Below are 13,500 nucleotides of genomic sequence, written 5' to 3' on the forward strand. Positions count from 1 at the left end.
GAACTTTATAAACAAAGTGTCACAGAAAATAAGACTTACTTACCCCAGGACACTCATCTACATATAGCAGATAGCCAAACCAGTACTGAAACGAGAATCAGCAGAGGTAATGGTATATATAAGAGTATATCGTCGATCTGAAAAGGGAGGTAAGAGATGAATCTCTACGACCGATAACAGAGAACCTATGAAATAGACCCCTTAGAAGGAGATCACTGCATTCAAATAGGCAATACTCTCCTCACATCCCTCTGACATTCACTGCACGCTGAGAGGAAAACCGGGCTCCAACTTGCTGCGGAGCGCATATCAACGTAGAATCTAGCACAAACTTACTTCACCACCTCCATCGGAGGCAAAGTTTGTAAAACTGAATTGTGGGTGTGGTGAGGGGTGTATTTATAGGCATTTTGAGGTTTGGGAAACTTTGCCCCTCCTGGTAGCAATGTATATCCCATACGTCACTAGCTCATGGACTCTTGCTAATTACATGAAAGAAATCCCCCCCCCCCCCAAAAAAAAGGGTTGGATTTCACTAAAAAGTATATAATAGGGAAAATGTTAAAATAACCAATACAACTTCTAACAAAATAAAATGATCTATTAACCACAATTATGTGCTGCTAAAAAGACTTCTTAAAGTATATATATATATAAATAAAAATTGCACAGACCAAATGTTAATGCAAATAGAAAATTTATTAAATTTATTGTGAAGCATTGTGTTTATTATTGTTTGTAGATTAAAAAAAAAAATCTTAAGAGTATAAAATCAGATTAGAACAGAATACATATATTTACTTACATAACCTTTCATTGATTAATATTTTTATTTTTAAACAACTTAATGTAATTTCATGCACTGATGATTATTTTCAGCAGATTGTATCCAGCCTTTCTATTACGAGTGCCACTTGGTGTCCATTAGAAAAATCTACTTGTATTTATCAATCTCCAGTCTGTTTCTGAGACCCTCCCATCTTGTAGTACAAAGTGTTTAACTGTAAAAAATACATCTTCAGAAGAAAAAATACAATTGAAAGTCTACATAAAAATGTAAAATGTGTTTATGTTGTCTTTGGTGCCAGGGTTTGTCTTTGGATTATTAAATTTTGATGGAAATATGCTTTTGCCCTTGCATTACTATTGTACAATACCTGCTGTCATAATTTTGTGAAATTACTATAAAAGCCTACATCTGTGAAATGATAAACCACACATACTGAACATGAATACTGAAAAACTTGTGGATAACAAATGAAGTATGAAATAAACTACAGATATCATGAAAATAAAATGTGAGCAGGGTAATGTGTAGCTAAATGCTCTTAGATCGTAGGTTTGAAACATTCAGAAATGAGCAAACTGCTTTTATTTTTGCACTAACACAAGCATTCTTATACTGCAGATAAGTTTAAGATAAGGACATAAGGACCGTTACAAATTACAGGTATCATAAGGTAAAAAACTAAAACGTGGGACACATACAATATTGGCACTGGAATAAATGCCTTTTTATGTGATAGATATAAGAATGTGTTCACAAAGCATAGAAAAAAATCTAAAGGGGCTTTCAAATCATATGGTGGGGGTTATATTTGGTTGCCAGCTTGACCATGATCCTGGACAGGTTTTATCAAATTAAAGAGCTAAAAATCTAAAGTGTTATAAGTCATGTTTCTGACACTGGCATAGTATAGCAGGGACAAATTAAAGTACTACAATACATATACCAAACCACTAGTAATAGTCATGGATTCCACCCTAGGAGCTGGCAATAGATACAATATCTTTCAGCCATTATACCTAACAATCTCAATAAAGATTATCAGATACAACAGACATAACTCACTGATGTAGTGTACAAAGATTGGTGTTACCCACAGAAAGTGATATGTACCAGACCAATACTATGTGGTTATTCCATTCAGATTGTGTCAGGAGATTTCCATGGTAATAAAAGTTCACAAAGTTTTCACATATTTTATAAATACCTAACCACAGTCCTCCTGTAATTGAGGTACATTAGATTGCTTTAGGATTTATTACAAAACACTGGAAATATCTTCAAATTCAAAACAGCACTTATGGTGAATTTTTAAAAATAGCAAAAAAGGTCAGTAAAAAATTCCCATATGTAGTAAAAGACTAAAGAGGAACTTTTGTATCGGTTTTTTTTTTTTTTTTAAGTATATGAAAGGGGTCTTTCTTTTACTAACCTGCTGTGCCATTTTATTTATTATACAAGCTCCTAAGATTTACGTAATGGATTCAAAATAAATCAAAACTGTAAATATATGGCCAGGAATACAAATGTAATAAAAAATAAAAACAAAATAGAATCATCTTCAAGTAAACAGGTGAGAATCTAATACAGAGCTGTTCTCGTACACTTCACAGAAAAAGAGATCAGCAAACCTAGACTGAGTGGCAAGTTGTGCAAGTTTGCCCCGCAGTTTTACAAAATCATTTAATCTTATTTACTATTGGCAGCTCCCACTATTCAGCTGCATAGCATACTATGGTGCTTTAGAGGGTATTGCAGTTGGGAGAACGTGGTATAGCTTAACATGAAAAGTTAAGCTATAAGAAATGTAAACAGGTATCTTATGGCAATGAGAAAATACATTTTTAAGGAGCAAATACTGTGTACTATCTAAATATAAACTGTGATCAAAGAAAAAAGAAGGGCAGATTGTAAGATTATTATTATGATTTTCCATTGGTGAATGTAATATATAAATCGATTCAGAGTACAGTGCTATTTATGACAAAGTCTATTCAGAGCTGAAATGCATGAGAATACAGAGGATTATTTTATATACCTATAACAATACAAAACTGCCCTATCTGTAAGCAAATTTAAAACATCAATGGGCAGACCCACCCGATGCCTGTGTGCCCAGCCATTGGCTGAAAAAGAGCAACAACTATTAATAACTGGCTACATATTTGGCAGTTATGTTTTGTGTACTCTTTCTACCTGTGGTAAGAGGAGTCTGCTCCAACTTTGGAAACATTGGGGGATTTATATTCTGTCAGTAGGAGTTTACACTGACATTTAAGTGATACTTATGGACCGGTATGATTTATTTCTCCAACTTGTTTTTTAATGGTCCCATATGGGTTATATATATATATATATATATATATATATATATATATATATATATATATATATATATATATATATATATATATAATCTCACTTTAACCATAGTATAAGAAATTACTGTTTTTGCTTTTATTGTAATTTCTCCAACAACATTTTAAGGAAGAAGCTGTGTAATTCTTCTACTGGACTACTAATTATAATCACAAATGGACAGAACATGGTAATGTGGCACTGAAAATTGCAATAGTATTGTTCTCAAGAACAAAGTGTTACCCATTAGACATCTATTAAACTTATTAACCCTGCAAAGGCTGGGGAAAACTCATATATATATATATATATATATATATATATATATATATATATATATATATATATATATATATATATATATATAAAAAATGTATAGGCACTTTTTATTATAGAGAAACTTCAATTTTTAAGCAAAATGGAATACAAAAATACTAACATAATATGCTTTCCTTTTTAAGGCCACAGACATGCAATATTTTTTTAACTCACTGTTCTAGGACCAATATAAGGCTTGCAATAGCCTGTACATCTTTACTCTTTAAACTCAAGCAATTTTGATAAGGCTACAAAGTGGTGGCAAACGCATGTTTATTAATGGACTCTCTTTAAGAGCATTTTAGAATTTATAGCCATGTTCCTGTCTGAAAAGAAAAAAATTAGGAATGACTCAATATGTCCCTATACCCTAGAGCCTTTTGGCAGACACAAAATTCACATTAACCTCTTTAAGATCTAATGAAAAATAATGTTGCAAACAAGTAGTAAAGCCAATAAAACAAAGATACACCTAAAATTTAAATACTATTTTTCAGCTATATGGTTTGGCTTCTTCTGTAGTATTGGCTCATAAATGAAGTGTATTTGAGTCTTTTGTAAATACAAAGGTTGCTAAGCACTGCAATCTTTGAAAGTACTTCTAGAATTACAATAATAATTTTCCTAAAGATATTGCTGGCGCACAGCCTGGGCACTCTGACTGTTGGTGACTCAGTAACTATGTAACATTAAGGCACATAGCTAGCTTTGCATATCTCTGGATCACACAGCCACAGAGTCATCATCTAGAATGCTAAATAGTGTTACTTTGTGCTCTTGCAGCAAGTCTACAAGTGAACAGGTGAGTGTGTGTGCTTGCATATTTGTAACCACATACCAATGATAAAGCGCATTTAAAAATATCCAATCACGTCTGTAAAAATTCCATCACCAGCAGTAGCAGCCAAATAGTGTGCTATATAAAGGAGCAAAGCCATGAAAGGGAAAAATAACAAACAGAGCTAGGACAAGAAGTGCCTGATCTAAGGGAAAAATATTATCCTGTCTGAAAATATGCTGCCTGATGAGCAAAACATAAAACCTCCAGCTCTGTATAACACAGACATGCAGTGAAGAACTATGCCCACTCCTCATACCAATGTGGTTATTGAGCCATGAGTCATTCCTCTCTATAGAGATTTACCTTCAGATGTTACTGAGAGATGAAGGCATTAGAGGAAGCCGTAAGTGTGAGTATCTGTAATTATTCACACAGTGAAGGTGGATTATCAGGTACTCGTTTAGCTATGTAGAACAAACTAAAAAAAACTCTCTTGGCACACACTGTTCCTAGGGCAGCATGTTACTTTTCAGGATAGACAGACATAAGCTGCTTCAAAGCAAAAAACAAAAATTGGCATCTTTCTTGTAGTTAACTCTTTCAGAGGTAGAGGTAGCCACAGCCTATTGCACTAAGATTCCTTAAGCTGAAATGGTTAATTTATAAGGATGATTACATTTTTAGTGCTTTATATATAATGTATGTAGATTAACTAAATATAATGGCTCTCTATACAACATGGCAGTGAGTTGTGTTTAACATGGATGGGCTTAGTCAGAAAGCCAGATTTGTACGCCCATCTGATCATTTCAAGCAGGTAGCCTTGGATTTCAATGGCGATAGGAAGCAAGGAAGGTGACTGGAACGTTCAAGTGCAGGTGCTATCTATTCACAGATCAGTACTAGACTTTGCAGTGAGAGCCTGAATACGCGTTGAATTGCAGGACTTGCAAAGGATGTGTCCATCCAGTGGGTAGCAGCCTTGATTGTCTCCTTCAGAAAGTAGAGTTCCGCAGTCCTAGACAACAACAACACAGGACATTATGTCAGATTTTTAAAAATAAAAATCTGTAATAAAGTTTTAGGTTCACAGAAGAAAGAGGTTGTGCTTTGCTGAGACAAAGAATACTAACCTCACAGCGGTAGCACTGAACATGAAAGTCACGATCCAGAGCAACAATCCTAACAGTCTCCTCTTGGCCAGGTGCAGGCATGATTGGTTCTTTACACACTGAGCATCGTGGAGCAAACTTTCTAAAATGGGGGGAGGGAAACATAAGAATTTTATATAAACAAAATCACATAAAATATATAACATCAATATTTAGGACTAGAAATGACATTTTCTGGACATTTAAACCTTGAAGTCCCTGAAGCAGAAGATTCAGTTCCTTTTGCCTACATAATAGTCAGTAGAACAATATCTTACTAACACGTTACATTTATCAGCACATCCTATGGGTGTAAGCAGCATTTTGCTTGTATGGCAATGCTGGGAAAATAGGGTTCTTAACAGAAAAACATAATTTATGTAAGAACTTACCTGATAAATTCATTTCTTTCATATTAACAAGAGTCCATGAGCTAGTGACGTATGGGATATACATTCCTACCAGGAGGGGCAAAGTTTCCCAAACCTTAAAATGCCTATAAATACACCCCTCACCACACCCACAAATCAGTTTAACGAATAGCCAAGAAGTGGGGTGATAAGAAAAAAAGTGCGAAGCATATAAAATAAGGAATTGGAATAATTGTGCTTTATACAAAAAAATCATAACCACCACAAAAAAGGGTGGGCCTCATGGACTCTTGTTAATATGAAAGAAATGAATTTATCAGGTAAGTTCTTACATAAATTATGTTTTCTTTCATGTAATTAACAAGAGTCCATGAGCTAGTGACGTATGGGATAATGACTACCCAAGATGTGGATCTTTCCACACAAGAGTCACTAGAGAGGGAGGGATAAAATAAAGACAGCCAATTCCTGCTGAAAATAATCCACACCCAAAATAAAGTTTAACAAAAAACATAAGCAGAAGATTCAAACTGAAACCGCTGCCTGAAGAACTTTTCTACCAAAAACTGCTTCAGAAGAAGAAAATACATCAAAATGGTAGAATTTAGTAAAAGTATGCAAAGAGGACCAAGTTGCTGCTTTGCAGATCTGGTCAACCGAAGCTTCATTCCTAAACGCCCAGGAAGTAGATACTGACCTAGTAGAATGAGCTGTAATTCTCTGAGGCGGAATTTTACCCGACTCAACATAGGCAAGATGAATTAAAGATTTCAACCAAGATGCCAAAGAAATGGCAGAAGCTTTCTGGCCTTTCCTAGAACCGGAAAAGATAACAAATAGACTAGAAGTCTTACGGAAAGATTTCGTAGCTTCAACATAATATTTCAAAGCTCTAACAACATCCAAAGAATGCAATGATTTCTCCTTAGAATTCTTAGGATTAGGACATAATGAAGGAACCACAATTTCTCTACTAATGTTGTTGGAATTCACAACTTTAGGTAAAAATTCAAAAAAAGTTCGCAACACCGCCTTATCCTGATGAAAAATCAGAAAAGGAGACTCACACGAAAGAGCAGATAATTCAGAAACTCTTCTAGCAGAAGAGATGGCCAAAAGGAACAAAACTTTCCAAGAAAGTAATTTAATGTCCAATGAATGCATAGGTTCAAACGGAGGAGCTTGAAGAGCTCCCAGAACCAAATTCAAACTCCAAGGAGGAGAAATTGATTTAATGACAGGTTTTATACGAACCAAAGCTTGTACAAAACAATGAATATCAGGAAGAATAGCAATCTTTCTGTGAAAAAGAACAGAAAGAGCGGAGATTTGTCCTTTCAAAGAACTTGCGGACAAACCCTTATCTAAACCATCCTGAAGAAACTGTAAAATTCTCGGTATTCTAAAAGAATGCCAAGAAAAATGATGAGAAAGACACCAAGAAATATAAGTCTTCCAGACTCTATAATATATCTCTCGAGATACAGATTTACGAGCCTGTAACATAGTATTAATCACGGAGTCAGAGAAACCTCTATGACCAAGAATCAAGCGTTCAATCTCCATACCTTTAAATTTAAGGATTTCAGATCCGGATGGAAAAAAGGACCTTGTGACAGAAGGTCTGGTCGTAACGGAAGAGTCCATGGTTGGCAAGATGCCATCCGGACAAGATCCGCATACCAAAACCTGTGAGGCCATGCCGGAGCTATTAGCAGAACAAACGAGCATTCCCTCAGAATCTTGGAGATTACTCTTGGAAGAAGAACTAGAGGCGGAAAGATATAGGCAGGATGATACTTCCAAGGAAGTGATAATGCATCCACTGCCTCCGCCTGAGGATCCCGGGATCTGGACAGATACCTGGGAAGTTTCTTGTTTAGATGAGAGGCCATCAGATCTATCTCTGGGAGCCCCCACATTTGAACAATCTGAAGAAATACCTCTGGGTGAAGAGACCATTCGCCCGGATGCAACGTTTGGCGACTGAGATAATCCGCTTCCCAATTGTCTACACCTGGGATATGAACCGCAGAGATTAGACAGGAGCTGGATTCCGCCCAAACCAAAATTCGAGATACTTCTTTCATAGCCAGAGGACTGTGAGTCCCTCCTTGATGATTGATGTATGCCACAGTTGTGACATTGTCTGTCTGAAAACAAATGAACGATTCTCTCTTCAGAAGAGGCCAAAACTGAAGAGCTCTGAAAACTGCACGGAGTTCCAAGATATTGATCGGTAATCTCACCTCCTGAGATTCCCAAACTCCTTGTGCCGTCAGAGATCCCCACACAGCTCCCCAACCTGTGAGACTTGCATCTGTTGAAATTACAGTCCAGGTCGGAAGAACAAAAGAAGCCCCCTGAATTAAACGAAGGTGATCTGTCCACCACGTTAGAGAGTGCCGAACAATCGGTTTTAAAGATATTAATTGATATATCTTCGTGTAATCCCTGCACCATTGGTTCAGCATACAGAGCTGAAGTGGTCGCATGTGAAAACGAGCAAAGGGGATCGCGTCCGATGCAGCAGTCATAAGACCTAGAATTTCCATGCATAAGGCTACCGAAGGGAATGATTGAGACTGAAGGTTTCGACAGGCTGTAATCAATTTTAGACGTCTCTTGTCTGTTAAAGACAGAGTCATGGACACTGAATCTATCTGGAAACCCAGAAAGGTTACCCTTGTTTGAGGAATCAAAGAACTTTTTGGTAAATTGATTCTCCAACCATGATCTTGAAGAAACAACACAAGTCGATTCGTATGAGACTCTGCTAAATGTAAAGACTGAGCAAGTACCAAGATATCGTCCAAATAAGGAAATACCACAATACCCTGTTCTCTGATTACAGACAGAAGGGCACCGAGAATCTTTGTGAAAATTCTTGGAGCTGTAGCAAGGCCAAACGGTAGAGCCACAAATTGGTAATGCTTGTCTAGAAAAGAGAATCTCAGGAACTGATAATGATCTGGATGAATCGGAATATGCAGATATGCATCCTGTAAATCTATTGTGGACATATAATTCCCTTGCTGAACAAAAGGCAATATAGTCCTTACAGTTACCATCTTGAACGTTGGTATCCTTACATAACGATTCAATAATTTTAGATCCAGAACTGGTCTGAAGGAATTCTCCTTCTTTGGTACAATGAAGAGATTTGAATAAAACCCCATTCCCTGTTCCGGAACTGGAACTGGCATAATTACTCCAGCCAACTCTAGATCTGAAACACAATTCAGAAATGCTTGAGCTTTCACTGGATTTACTGGGACATGGGAAAGAAAAAATCTCTTTGCAGGAGGTCTCATCTTGAAACCAATTCTGTACCCTTCTGAAAATGTTCTGAATCCAAAGATTGTGAACAGAATTGATCCAAATTTCTTTGAAAAAACGTAACCTGCCCCCTACCAGCTGAGCTGGAATGAGGGCCGTACCTTCATGTGAACTTAGAAGCAGGCTTTGCTTTTCTGGCAGGCTTGGATTTATTCCAGACTGGAGATGGTTTCCAAACTGAAACTGCTCCTGAGGACGAAGGATCAGGCTTTTGTTCTTTGTTGAAACGAAAGGAACGAAAACGATTGTTAGCCCTGTTTTTACCTTTAGACTTTTTATCCTGTGGTAAAAAAGTTCCTTTCCCACCAGTAACAGTTGAAATAATAGAATCCAACTGAGAACCAAATAATTTGTTTCCCTGGAAAGAAATGGAAAGTAGAGTTGATTTAGAAGCCATATCAGCATTCCAGGTCTTAAGCCATAAAGCTCTTCTGGCTAAGATAGCCAGAGACATAAACCTAACATCAACTCTAATAATATCAAAAATGGCATCACAGATGAAATTATTAGCATGCTGGAGAAGAATAATAATATCATGAGAATCACGATTTGTTACTTGTTGCGCTAGAGTTTCCAACCAAAAAGTTGAAGCTGCAGCAACATCAGCCAATGATATAGCAGGTCTAAGAAGATTACCTGAACATAGATAAGCTTTTCTTAGAAAAGATTCAATTTTTCTATCTAAAGGATCCTTAAACGAGGTACCATCTGACGTAGGAATGGTAGTACGTTTAGCAAGGGTAGAAATAGCCCCATCAACTTTAGGGATTTTGTCCCAAAATTCTAACCTGTCAGGCGGAACAGGATATAATTGCTTAAAACGTTTAGAAGGAGTAAATGAATTACCCAATTTATCCCATTCCTTAGAAATTACTGCAGAAATAGCATTAGGAACAGGAAAGACTTCTGGAATAACTGCAGGAGCTTTAAAAACCTTATCCAAACGTATAGAATTAGTATCAAGAGGACTAGAATCCTCTATTTCTAAAGCAATTAGAACTTCTTTAAGTAAAGAGCGAATAAATTCCATCTTAAATAAATATGAAGATTTATCAGCATCAATCTCTGAGATAGAATCCTCTGAACCAGAAGAGTCCAAAGAATCAGAATGATGGTGTTCATTTAAAAATTCATCTGTAGAGAGAGAAGATTTAAAAGACTTTTTACGTTTACTAGAAGGAGAAATAACAGACAAAGCCTTCTTTATGGATTCAGAAACAAAATCTCTTATGTTATCAGGAACATTCTGCACCTTAGATGTTGAGGGAACTGCAACAGGCAATGGTACATCACTAAAGGAAATATTATCTGCTTTAACAAGTTTGTCATGACAATTATTACAAACAACAGCTGGAGGAATAGCTACCAAAAGTTTACAGCAGATACACTTAGCTTTGGTAGATCCAGCAGGCAGTGGTTTTCCTGTAGTATCTTCTGGCTCAGATGCAACGTGAGACATCTTGCAATATGTAAGAGAAAAAACAACATATAAAGCAAAATAGATCAAATTCCTTATAAGACAGTTTCAGGAATGGGAAAAAAATGCCAAACATCAAGCTTCTAGCAACCAGAAGCAAATGAAAAATGAGACTGAAATAATGTGGAGACAAAAGCGACGCCCATATTTTTTGGCGCCAAATAAGACGCCCACATTATTTGGCGCCTAAATGCTTTTGGCGCCAAAAATGACGCCACATCCGGAACGCCGACATTTTTGGCGCAAAATAACGTCAAAAATGACGCAACTTCCGGCGACACGTATGACGCCGGAAACGGAAAAGAATTTTTGCGCAAAAAAAGTCCGCGCCAAGAATGACGCAATAAAATGAAGCATTTTCAGCCCCCGCGAGCCTAACAGCCCACAGGGAAAAAAGTCAAATTTTTAAGGTAAGAAAAAATATGATAATTTAAAGCATAATCCCAAATATGAAACTGACTGTCTGGAAATAAGGAAAGTTGAACATTCTGAGTCAAGGCAAATAAATGTTTGAATACATATATTTAGAACTTTATAAATAAAGTGCCCAACCATAGCTTAGAGTGTCACAGAAAATAAGACTTACTTACCCCAGGACACTCATCTACATGTTTGTAGAAAGCCAAACCAGTACTGAAACGAGAATCAGTAGAGGAAATGGTAAATATAAGAGTATATCGTCGATCTGAAAAGGGAGGTAAGAGATGAATCTCTACGACCGATAACAGAGAACCTTATGAAATAGACCCCGTAGAAGGAGATCACTGCATTCAAATAGGCAATACTCTCTTCACATCCCTCTGACATTCACTGCACGCTGAGAGGAAAACCGGGCTCCAACTTGCTGCGGAGCGCATATCAACGTAGAATCTAGCACAAACTTACTTCACCACCTCCCTTGGAGGCAAAGTTTGTAAAAACTGATTTGTGGGTGTGGTGAGGGGTGTATTTATAGGCATTTTAAGGTTTGGGAAACTTTGCCCCTCCTGGTAGGAATGTATATCCCATACGTCACTAGCTCATGGACTCTTGTTAATTACATGAAAGAAAAGCTATTTTTAGTCAGTGTATATATGGCAAGAAAGTAGGGCCAAACAGGAAAACAGTGAGTGTGGTTTCTGAATTTAAGTTAAAGGGACAGTAAAGTCAAAATTAAACTTTAATGATACAGATAGGGCATGTCATTTTAAACAACTTTCCAATTTACTTTTATCATCAAATTTGATTTGTTGTCTTGGTATTCTTAGTTGAAAGCTCAACCTAGGTAGGCTCATAGATAACATTGTGCTCACACCCGTGAAATAAAGGGGCACATTTGCAGAGGCTTAGATACAAGGTAATCACAGAGCTAAAAAGTTTGGTTTTGCAAAACTGGGGAATTGGTAATAAAGAGATTATCTATCTTTTTAAACAATAACAATTCGGGAGTAGATTGTCCCTTTAAAATAGCAAGCCAACTGACACACACGAAAAAGAAAATTGATAAATTATTTAAAATGAAATGCTCTATCATGAAGATTTATTTTTAACTTTATTGTCCCTTTCATAGCCATACGTTTTTATGCAGCACGTGAGGCTTCTAAGATATTGATCTGTGGCCCTCCCTGATTAGCAAATAGGCCATCACTACTCTAGGGTACAAGGGAACGGTCCACTGGGTGCACAATTGATTAACTCTTCTCCGCATTTCTTTTTGGCAAACAGCAGACTGCAGCCTATGACTGTGCAATATTTGGGTAGTTTGTTAAAGTTAAGCGCTGTTTAGTGTTTTTCCAGGGCAAATTTACAACCTTTAAGGGTCCATGCACATTTAATCTTGTGGAAGATTCTATGAGAGCATGAACATTAGAAACACATTACTGCAACTTACTACAACACCCTGTGATAAACCACATTTACATTTACATGTCAAAGCTAAAACTGGGCATATTTTGCACATTTCAATCAAATCAGCACACACAATAACAACAGTTCCTTGAGTCTTCCATTGTTTTAGAGCATTATAATAAGAAAAGAGATCAAAGAAAGACAGAAGAATTGGAAAATTCTTATAGTACAACCCAGGATTTGATTCTGCCACCCAGGGATTAAATGGATTAGGGTGAAAAAATAAAATTTCCATAGCAGCAAATAAAGACGTTACCTTATCCAAGAGACAGCTATTAGGGAATTTTCAGCTAAATCAACAAAAATATATTGAGGAAACACTCTGCTGATCCTGTAATTGTTTGCATAAATCTCTGAATTTAATGTAAAAGTAACATCTGACAGCATAATCAAAGCACGTTTTAGGTCCCTTCCAAAACTTCACACAAGAATACTTCTTACATGTAAATATTATGTCTTCATGTTTTTGCCAATTGGTAAATAGAATACCCACACATCCAGATGCCACTGCAGTAATGGGCTACACCCAGTAATTTCTACCTTAAAGGGATATTCCGGTCAAAATATAAATACACATAGACGAATTACATCTTTGAATAGAAACATATTTGCGATATACATGTAATGGCAAAAATGCTTCTAGGAAAAAATGATATGCTGCTTACTCCAGAGTGTTATTTTTTGTTGTTGAAAGAGATATCGACAATGACTGGAGACAACATACACTTAGAGACTCCTAGGGCTAAGCTGGCGACTCCACGGAAGATTCAGACTTAAGTTCCAGTATAAAATTCAAGCACTTAAATAATTCATGTGAAAGCAATGACTCCAGCCATTCAAGGAACCACACTCCAGATTTGTATTCATTTTTTTTTTTAGCTTTGGTGATTTTGGTTAGGAATAAAAAAGTACTACATTTTTATAAAGAATTTGGAAAACAAATAATGAACTACTAAGAGTCTTGAGTCATAAAGTGGTTTGACCTTAAAGGGACAATCAAGTCCAAAAAACACTTTAATGATTTAAATAGG

The 13,500-nt window shown here is 36.4% G+C and overlaps 1 protein-coding gene across 3 annotated transcripts in view; it reads right to left on the reverse strand.

The window, feature by feature from the left end:
• Window positions 1–680: 680 nt before the first annotated feature.
• LPP (LIM domain containing preferred translocation partner in lipoma) overlaps window positions 681–13,500 on the reverse strand; it is a 725,513-nt gene continuing 712,693 nt past the window's right edge. For all 3 annotated transcript variants that reach the window (XM_053710250.1, XM_053710253.1, XM_053710252.1), the window contains exons 8-9: window positions 5,378–5,498; window positions 681–5,262 (exon numbers count right to left, since the gene is read on the reverse strand). In XM_053710250.1, coding sequence (XP_053566225.1) covers window positions 5,134–5,262; window positions 5,378–5,498 — 250 coding nt within the window. In that variant the 3' untranslated portion in view covers window positions 681–5,133. The remainder of the gene's footprint in view (window positions 5,263–5,377; window positions 5,499–13,500) is intronic.

Source organism: Bombina bombina, chromosome 4, assembly GCF_027579735.1.
Source record: "Bombina bombina isolate aBomBom1 chromosome 4, aBomBom1.pri, whole genome shotgun sequence".
NCBI lineage: Eukaryota > Metazoa > Chordata > Amphibia > Anura > Bombinatoridae > Bombina > Bombina bombina.